This window comes from Puntigrus tetrazona, chromosome 1 (assembly GCF_018831695.1).
Source record: "Puntigrus tetrazona isolate hp1 chromosome 1, ASM1883169v1, whole genome shotgun sequence".
Lineage (NCBI taxonomy): Eukaryota > Metazoa > Chordata > Actinopteri > Cypriniformes > Cyprinidae > Puntigrus > Puntigrus tetrazona.
Window position 1 is genome coordinate 29,576,463 of NC_056699.1, and position 10,795 is coordinate 29,587,257.

Sequence of the window (10,795 nt, forward strand, 5' to 3'; positions counted from 1 at the left end):
TTCATTAAAGCTGCTGCACTTGAATCCTCTGCCTTTCTTGTCTCCCTTTTACGCTTCAACTTCTCATGTCTAGTTTATATAATAGAAATTTTTTCAATAAAACACAGCAAAGGGTTAGACATTTTCTGTCATATTTCAGATCTTACTTAAACGTTTTTCATATGTTATGGTCCTATTTCATACATAATTGTTTTATTTGAGAGAGTGGACAGATGATAATGGTCTAATGAATAAAAAAAGTCTTGCTTACACATAACACACTAATACAGGGGTGTCAAACTCAGTTCCTGGAGGGCCGGAGCCCTGCAGAGTTTAGATGCAACCCTAATTAAACACACCTGATCCAGCTAATCAAGTACTTCAGACAAACATAGTATATGTGTTTTAGCAGGGTTGAATCTAAACTCTGCAGGGCTCCGGCCCTCCAGGAATTGAGTTTGACACCTCTGCACTAATACATTACTATTATTCAAATCCATTAAAAGATTGTTAGGCTGCGTTAATTAGAATGTCTAAGAATGCTGATCCTAACGCATCTTTTCATTATCAACATGGATATTAACATCTCCAACAATTAAGACTTTATTTGCAGTCAGAACTAACTAATCAGCAAATTCTTTCATAAAGTGTGTGTGGTGGTCTGTATAGAGCAGATATAGTTTTGGTTCCCTGCCGCTGTTGTCTCTGGCTTGCTCAGTTAGGAACACTTCATTTCTAGCAATTATCATAGATTTGATTACACAGATATACTTAAACTGAACTGAGCTGAACAATAATGTCTCAGAATTCAATCATGAAATGCCTTCAACTGAAAACTGAGTGTTTAATCTTGTCATTATACATCACTATCACTCTATTCTCTTTTATGATACTGTTCAGTGCTTTGACAAAATCTACTGTTAAAACTGTATATAGATAAAGATGACTTGGCTTGACTTGAACAGTCAACTGCGTGTAAGATGACGTGCAGTTCTAGGGGCGGGGCCAGTGCGTTAACGGCGTTAAATATTTTAATGGCGCTATTATTTTTACATCAGTAATTAAGTTGTGTGTCTCTCTCTCTCTCTCTCTCTCTCTCTGTGTGTGTGTGTGTGTGTGTGTGTGTGTGTGTGTGTGTGTGTGTGTGTGTGTGTGTGTGTAAGTATGATTGCTGTCAATCATCTTCTGTGATACGAAAAGAAAGTCACAGAATTTATAGGACAGGCAAAGTTGTGTTTTTTCTAAACCTAACAGTAAGAATAAGTCCAGAGTTGGGGTTAGACGGAGAACCAGAGCAGCTTTTATCTGAATATTGTTAAATATTTATATCTGAATATAACAAACGCTATTCCGCCATTTAGTGGCTTGAGTGATTAATAATAACAATAATAATAATAATAATAATAATAATAATAATAATAATAATAATAATAATAATAATAATAATAATAATTGTTATAATAGCAGGACAGGAGTAAGTTCGTATCCAGACCGTGACGTCCTCTAGTTCGCGGCGCTCGGTGATGATGTCACTGTGGGCGGAAGTGAAGGAGTGTTCCAGAAAGAGCGGCGAGTGCGCGAGACACAAACACACAGGAGTATAACAATAAGAACTCTTATATTTATAATATTAACAGAGATTAACGGAGCAGACGCGTGAGTGACCGCCATGACGACCATCGATTACAGTGTGTGGGATCATATCGAGGTGTCCGACGATGAAGATGATACTCACCCAAACATCGACACACCGAGCCTGTTCCGCTGGACACACCAGGTAATACACACACACACACACACACACACACACACACACACACACACACACACACACACAGAGACAGACAGATCAATCAATCAATCAATCATTTTTATTTATATAGCGCTTTTAACAACACAGGTTGCATCAAAGCACTGTACAGTATAATGACAGGGATATATAGTGACGAGAGTGACCACACTTATTAAATGCAGAGACGGTCTCTGTAGTCAATTCAACGATAGTCACTAGAAGTTAAGTGTCCCCAACCAAGCAAGCCAGAGGCGACAGCGGCAAGGAAACAAAACCCCATGCATATAGAATGGAGAAAAAAAAAAACCTTGGGAGAAACCAGACTCAGTTGGGGTCAGTTCTCCTCTGACCGGACGCCCAGCACTTAACCTCCAGTTCAATTTTAAACGCAGCTGTGTCAGGTAGTGTAAATGACTTAGTGTGTGCGTGTGTGTGTGTGCATCAGGATCTGGTGATCTGTCGACGGCGCATCTAGGTTTTCTGGTCTCTGATGAACATAATCTCTGGGTGCTGATCCACCATCTAGTCTGGATACAAACTGTGAAAACAGATTGAGAAAGAAACAGGACTAATATTAGCGTAGATGCCATTCTTTTACGATGTCACAAGTACATCGATTTTAGAGTAGTGTTCCCGGTTCCAGCAAATCTAAGTAATGCAGCCTAAAAATCCTTTAACGGATTTGAATAATAAAAGGTGTGTTGGTGTGTTATGTGTAGGCTAAGTTAAAAGATGTGTCTTTAATCTAGATTTAAACTGGCAGAGTGTGTCTGCTTCCTAACAGAGTTAGGGAGATTGTTCCAGAGTTTAGGTGCTAAATAGGAAAATGATCTGCCGCCCGCAGTTGATTTTGATATTCTAGGTATTATCAAATGGCCAGAGTTTTGAGAACGCAGCGGACGTGCAGGACTATAATGTGATAAGAGCTCGCTCAAGTATTGAGGAGCTAAACCATTCAGGGCTTTATAGGTAATTAATAGGATTTTAAAATCTATTCGATGTTTGATAGGGAGCCAGTGCAGTGTTGACAGAACTGGGCTAATGTGATCATACTTCCTAGTTCTAGTAAGGACTCTGGCTGCTGCGTTTTGGACTAGCTGAAGTTTGTTTATTAAGCGTGCAGAACAACCACACACACACAGACACACACACACAGACAGACACACACACACACACACACACACAGATCCAGAGTCGGTTCCACTAGAGACACCCTGTAATACACTTTATAATAATACACCCACACACTCTAATAATACACAGATAAATACACACACACACACCGGGCTACCAGGTAAATACACAATTTAATAAAACACACACACCATGTAGGTTCAGCTGGACTAATTGGGGTGTGGGGAGGTGTGTGTGTGTGTGTGTGTGTGTGTTGTGTTTAGAGAGTCAGACCTGCTCTCTTTTACACTCTCAGCAGTATGTTGACTCTACTAGACATCTCCTTGAGTCCAGAACTGACCCGGATCACTTCTTAAACTGATGATATTTTAAAGAAAGACCTGATGACTTTAGGCCCGAGTCCAACACGATGGCGTCTCTTTTTCAACCCGACTGGACTCGAGTGTGAATCACATTGTGCTCAGACCTGCATCGTCAGGAGAAGTGTCCGCTGATTTAGTGCTGCTCCATTGCTTTTATTTATTTATTATCTACTTTTACTTAATATTTCAATTGAAAATCCCTTGCTGATCTTGACTGAATCACTTTTATTACCTCAGTGTATATTTTCTGACTGACTATCATCACGGCAGCGTGCTTCTGTGTGTAAGATTATTTAGGAGATGTGTTATATCATCAGACTGAGAACAGAATCGGCTGATGATGGCTTTAATGTAAATATCGGCATTGTCCCGATATGAATGATGTTTCACAGATAAGAGGAACACATCAGTCACACGTGCTCAAGGTGATTCTCTAAATGAAGATTAGATTTAATGTTTGTGGATCATTTCATCAATAAGAGTCTGCTCAGTAAATGAAAAGAAATAACTTTCACTGATAACATTTATGCTGTATTTCTGATTAAATAAATGAGGAATTGATGTCATCAAATAAGCTTACGTTAAAAAAAGTATGTGTTATTGTTATCGCAATAATATTATGTGCGATATTTGTATCGCTGTGATAATTTAAATTTATTTGATGTGCTGCGTGCATAGGTTGTCCAAATTTGACCAATCAGATGAGGCCTTGCTATCTTTATACCCGCCTCTCGAATAGGTGTCTCTTTGGTAAACCTCCGAGTGAAAATTACAGCAAACAACTGTTCATCATTATGGCTTCTTGAGATCAGACGTGTCACTCATGCAGGTACTGTGGAAGTCGTGCTAAAAACTGGTTCGTTTTCAGTACATCAGGTAATGTTGTGACGTGCCGTAACGTTCACATGTTCACTCCGGTTTCACGCTGCACACGTAAGCAGTGAACATTAGTCTAGAGTTCAGCTGCAACCCTAATCACAAAGACATGACCTACACAAGTTTTTGCTCAAACTCTGTTAAAAAAATCAGTTAAATGAATAAAAATGAATGTCTAAATGTTTGTTACTGACGTGTGTGTGTGTGTGTGTGTGTGTGTGTGTGTTCCCTGGAGGCGCGGGTGGAGCGTATGGAGGCGTTCCTGCAGAAGGGCGAGGATCTGGAGAAGGGTCTGGCGGAGAGCCGCAGGAAGCTGGCCGAGGCTCAGCGGCGGGTTCAGGAGCTCAGCTCAGCCTCCACCCCTGAGTCCAGAGCCCAGCTGACCTCAGCCCAGGACGAGGAGAAGCAGCTGAGACGGGAGGAGCGCGCCTGGGAGAAGAAGATGGAGGAGCACCGGCGGGAGGAGAAGAAGATGCCCTGGAACGTGGACACGCTCAGCAAGGAGGGCTTCAGCAAGGTACGCTAGCGCTGCCGGACACGCTAGTGCTCCGAGACACTCCTCTGACGCTCTGCTTCTGTTCCAGAGCGTCGTCAACATCAAGCCAGAGAAGACGGAGGAGACAGAGGAGGAGAAGGAGGAGAAGCACAAGGGCTTCGTGGAGAAACACGAGAAGCAGATCAAACACTTTGGTGAGCTGAAGCATGTTAAGAGATCAGAGCGTTCACACCGCCGCGTCGATCCACTGAAAATAAACATGGATTCACATGTTAATAGAAAAAAATATGAAAAGATGTCATTTTAAAAAATAGATACAATTAAAGTCTGCTGTGTTTCACAGGCTCTTTAGTTAGAAACCAAGAAAAGTGCACTCTTACATAAACAAGACAACATATGCACTTGAGTCTTGTGGAAGTAAAAAACTGTTCTTTAAGACTTGTCTGTCAGTGCATGTTTTCATTTAAAGTGTGTGTACGTGTGTGTGTGTACGTGTGTGTGTGTACGTGTGTGTGTGTACGTGTGTGTGTGTACGTGTGTGTGTGTGTGTGTGTGTGTGTGTGTGTGTGTGTGTGTGTGTGTGTGTGTGTGTGTGTGTGTGTGTGTGTGTGTGTGTGTGTGTGTGTGTGTGTGTGTGCGTGTGTGTGTGTACGTGTGTACGTGTGTGTGTGTACGTGTGTACGTGTGTACGTGTGTGTGTAGGGATGCTGCGGCGCTGGGACGACTCTCAGAAGTACCTGTCTGATAATCCTCACCTGGTCTGTGAGGAAACGGCCAACTATCTGGTCATCATGTGCATCGATCTGGAGGTGGAGGAGGTAATTCAGACTTGATTGTTTTGTTGAGAGAGAGCCTGCCCGCAGGCTTCTGATTAGCTGCGATATCTCTGATGAATGGAGAAACGAGTCACGTTTAGTGAGTGCTAAGATGATTATATTTACATGGAAAAGCAGTGGAGCTTCATAAACAGCTCAGAGACTCCATCTCCATTAAAACAAGATGCTTGTCTGGATTTCTGAAAAGGTCCTGTTGCTGTTCACACATGATCTCTTTGTGTAAAATTTTCTTCCTCTACATACGCTGTGGTTTTGAATCGATGAACGTTCATCAGGAAAACCTGTGTTATCTCACTAGATGTGTAATCATTTATAAACCTTTGCCAACACAGGAGAGTACATCAAACTATTTCTAATACTATATGCCATGTAATATAAGTTGTTTATTGCACGTCACAATTTCAAAAAAAAAAAGTTTCTGAGTTTGCATGTGGCAAACATTACTCAATTGCCAAAATAATCAGTAGATTACTTGATCACCAAAATAATCATTTGTTACAGCCTTATATTAATATATTTAAATGGAACTGTGTTATTTTACTTTTTGTAATTTAAAGGACAAATATTTTGCCAGTAAAATTTCTTAAAAATGGTATGAAAACATTGTCTCGTTCTAGTGAACCAAGTATCTGTATTTTATTTATATTGTTTTATTTATTTCTTGGCCAAACTATGTAAAACAACTATGCATTGTTTTCCCAAAAAAGGTCAAAGTTGCATCTGATGAAGTTTGAACTGCTTCTGGTTCTGTTCAGCTACAATCAGACTAGAATAATTTGATTTAAGAATCATTTCATAAAACAAGATTACAATTAGAGCTGCTAAGCATTTTTCTAATGGCAGTTACAAATCTGATGTATAATTGACATTTGAGGCTTAATAAGTTACTGTTTTCAGCTTGTTTATGTTTGTTATTTTACAAAAGTATAAGCTTCATTTCAGTTTAATTTGACAATTCTAGTTAAAAATTACAATTACAATTTCAAGGGAATAATTGACAACTATGGTTTTTACCCAGCCCTAGTGTGTGTGTGTTTGATCAGTGATTGACGTGTGTGTGTGTGTGTGTGTCAGAAACATGCGCTCATGGAGCAGGTGGCCCATCAGACCATCGTGATGCAGTTCATCCTGGAGCTCGCTAAGAGTCTGAAGGTGGATCCTCGCGGCTGCTTCCGCCAGTTCTTCGCCAAAATCAAGGTGTGTGCGATTTTATGTGAAGTGCAATAATAGTAATAGTTGCAATAGAATTCTGTTAATTGCATTTAGCTTTAAATAGTTTTATTTAGATGGAAAATTCACAAATGACCTCAAACACCATAAAACTCTAAACCATGGCAAAGTACAATAGAACACAATTATATCTGTTGACTTGACGTGTAGTTATAGTTAGGGGAAGACGCTCGGAGAGTATGGTGTAGGTTTCACACAGAAGTACAAATTGGGTTTTATGCTCTTCTAGACTCACATGATAACCTCTTAACCTCTCCTTTCTGAGCATAACCTAAAGTTCATCCCAGAAAGCTGACCCAGTTTTTCAGTCTCTCTAGTAGTGTGTTATGATCATCATAACGGTGTCAAAGCACTAAGATCTTTTAGTACCATCACTGATATTTTACCAGAATATCATTTATCATCTTTGAGAGTACTGTCTCTGTGAAACCAGACAGAAAACTTTTAAATGTTTGTTCAGCTGATTTAAAAACTACCTTTTCAGTAATCTTGCCTATAGAAGGAAGACTTGATGTTGGTCTTTTTTTGCTCATTATGGTATTATTAAGATTGCTTGATCAAATTGTCAGGAATTATTGAAAAACTCCCAGAAAGAAGTGAGGTGTTCACCACTGAATAAAGGGGCAAGATCATTAATTGAATTGTATATAAAAGCAGATCTTCCTGCTGTGTTCAGACTGCAGACCAGCAGTATCAGGACGCCTTCAATGACGAGCTGGAGTCATTCAAGGAGCGAGTGAGGGGACGAGCCAAGATCCGCATCGAGAAGGCCATGAAGGAGTATGAGGAGGAGGAGCGGCAGAAACGACTGGGTCCCGGCGGTCTGGATCCAGTGGAGGTGTACGAGACACTGCCTGCGGTGAGACAAGCAGAGACTCGGAGAGACAAACACAGACGCTAGCAGAGACTCGGAGAGACAAACACGGACGCTAGCAGAGACTCAGAGAGACAAACACAGGCGCTAACACACACCAAGAGACAAACACAGGCGCTAACACACACCAAGAGACAAACACAGACGCTAACACACACCAAGAGACAAACACAGACACTAGCAGAGACTCAGAGAGACAAACACAGACACTAACACACACCAAGAGACAAACACAGACGCTAACACACACAAGAGACAAACACAGACGCTAACACACACCAAGAGACAAACACAGACGCTAACACACACCAAGAGACAAACACAGACGCTAACACACACCAAGAGACAAACACAGACGCTAACACACACCAAGAGACAAACACAGACGCTAACACACACCAAGAGACAAACACAGACGCTAACACACACCAAGAGACAAACACAGACGCTAACACACACACAAGAGACAAACACAGACGCTAACACACACCAAGAGACAAACACAGACGCTAACACACACCAAGAGACAAACACAGACGCTAACACACACCAAGAGACAAACACAGACGCTAACACACACCAAGAGACAAACACAGACGCTAACACACACCAAGAGACAAACACAGACGCTAGCAGAGACTCAGAGAGACAAACACAGACGCTAGCAGAGACTCAGAGAGACAAACACAGACGCTAACACACACCAAGAGACAAACACAGCTAGCAGAGACTCAGAGCAGAGACTCAGAGAGACAAACACACCAGGCGCTAACACACACCAAGAGACAAACACAGACGCTAACACACACCAAGAGACAAACACAGACGCTAACACACACCAAGAGACAGACACTAGCAGAGACTCAGAGAGACGAGACGAACACAGACGCACAACACACACCAAGAGACAAACACAGACGCTAACACACACCAAGAGACAAACACAGACGCTAACACACACCAAGAGACAAACACAGACGCAAACACAGACACACACAGAGACAAACACAGACGCTAACACACACCAAGAGACAAACACAGACAAACACAGCTAACAGACAAACACACGCTAACACAGAGACAAACACAGACGCTAGCAGAGACTCAGAGAGACAAACACAGACGCTAACACACACCAAGAGACAAACACAGACGCTAGCAGAGACTCAGAGAGACAAACACAGACGCTAACACACACCAAGAGACAAACACAGCAGAGACTCAGAGAGACGAACACAGAGACTCAGAGAGAGACAAACACAGGCGCTAACACACACCAAGAGACAAACACAGACGCTAACACACACCAAGAGACAAACACAGACGCTAACACACACCAAGAGACAGACACTAGCAGAGACTCAGAGAGACGAACACAGACGCTAACACACACCAAGAGACAAACACAGACGCTAACACACACCAAGAGACAAACACAGACGCTAACACACACCAAGAGACAAACACAGACGCTAACACACACCAAGAGACAAACACAGACGCTAACACACACCAAGAGACAAACACAGACGCTAACACACACCAAGAGACAAACACAGACGCTAGCAGAGACTCAGAGAGACAAACACAGACGCTAACACACACCAAGAGACAAACACAGACGCTAGCAGAGACTCAGAGAGACGAGCACAGACGTGTCCAATAAAGTCTTACATTTATGTGTTTCAATTTATGTGGTTTAAAAATGAAACACTTTTTAAATGAATTACTTCTTTAATGTTAATAAAACAACAAAACAATAAGAGAAGAATCACTCACAACTCCTAAGTGGAAAAAATATTTCTGGAAGACTCCTGCTAAATACACCTATTGTACCTGAAAATATGTGTAGTCTACACAAATCAGCTGAGATCCCTGTAGTCTGTGTCGTCAGTTGTGATGGGAAAGTAAGAGCTGGTGTCTCCTGTCTGAAGCGGTTCTTCTTCTGCTGGTGCACTGGTGATGTGTTTCTGTCATGTGTCACATACACACTTCACTAAACCACCAGAAAAAGGGTAATGCAGCAGAACACCAGCAGTGTTTCATGTGAGCATCAGCTTGTTAAACATGCTAAATAACTACACACCTGAGGAAACTAGTGAAGCTAGTCATGCTAGTGAAGCTAACCCTCCCTTCTCTCCATCCTGCAGGAGATGCAGAAGTGCTTTGACGAGAAAGACATTCAGATGCTGCAGGATGCCATTAGCAAGATGGACCCCACGGTCAGTGTGTGTGTGTGTGTGTGTGTGTGTAGGTAGTGAGCTGGTGCTTGTGTTCAGGCTGCTCTGATCCCGTGTGTGTGTGTGTGTTCTGCAGGAGGCCAAACAGCACATGAAGCGCTGCATCGAATCGGGTCTGTGGGTGCCCAACGCTCGAGCGGACGAGGAGGGAGAGAAGGAGGGAGAGAAGGAGGGAGAAGAGCCACAGGGCGAGGAGGATCAGTGAGCGCCTGACCCCTGACCCCGCTCAGGTGCAGAGTGTGATGGAGCGCTGAGGACTGCAGCACCTCTCTCTTCTCTCATTCTCTCTGTCTGTTATTTAAGCAGTGGCCCGTAGACTCTCTCACACGTTCTCCCGCTCTTCTACAGCTAGATTGATCGGCCGAATGAAGATCTGCAGTATTATAGATCATGGAGACGGTCCAGATTAATTCTAATAATCAGCTGATTTAGTTGATGGATGCTGGTTTGGTCTCTTCATGTTCATATTGTTCACTCTGCTCTCTTAGTGCTCTGTGTTCAGTTTTTATCAGAATAAAATTGTGGGCTGATGGGAAATATGAGTGATAGCACACGTCTCGTGATCCTCCGGCTGCAGTAATGACTAGATAATAACAGAAATCTGCTCTCAAAGTGAACCAAACCAACAAGTGAGGAAGACCTCGTTGCTGCTGGAACATAAATAACAGGACCTTTTTTAGTTAGATTTTAATGAAAACAAAAAGCAAGAAAATGTTTCATATGTATGATTCTTTTTTTTGCTGTTATAACCCTGGAAAGTAACATCAAGAACACAAAACAGGTTTATCAATGAAAATAAGGTTCATTAAGTAATAAGTGTAAAAACAGAGGCACTGTGATGATGACAAACCCAGCTACTGCCAGCTGTCACACTATTCATGCTCATTTCTTAACCTGACCTAAGTACTTGGTCTCTCTGACAGAATCAGTCAATCACTTTTATTTGTATAGTGCTTTTAACAACACACTGAACAGA

At 41.9% G+C, this 10,795-nt stretch overlaps 1 protein-coding gene across 1 annotated transcript; it reads left to right on the top strand.

Annotated features, from left to right (window-relative positions):
* The first annotated feature begins 1,498 nt into the window (after window positions 1–1,498).
* On the top strand, window positions 1,499–10,356 carry cdc37 (cell division cycle 37 homolog (S. cerevisiae)). Its single transcript, XM_043262317.1, has 8 exons — window positions 1,499–1,756; window positions 4,379–4,660; window positions 4,728–4,833; window positions 5,342–5,457; window positions 6,550–6,672; window positions 7,382–7,564; window positions 9,730–9,801; window positions 9,896–10,356. The coding sequence occupies exons 1-8, from the start codon at window positions 1,649–1,651 to the stop codon at window positions 10,022–10,024; spliced, it is 1,119 nt and encodes a 372-aa protein (XP_043118252.1). The 5' UTR covers window positions 1,499–1,648; the 3' UTR covers window positions 10,025–10,356.
* Window positions 10,357–10,795: the final 439 nt, after the last annotated feature.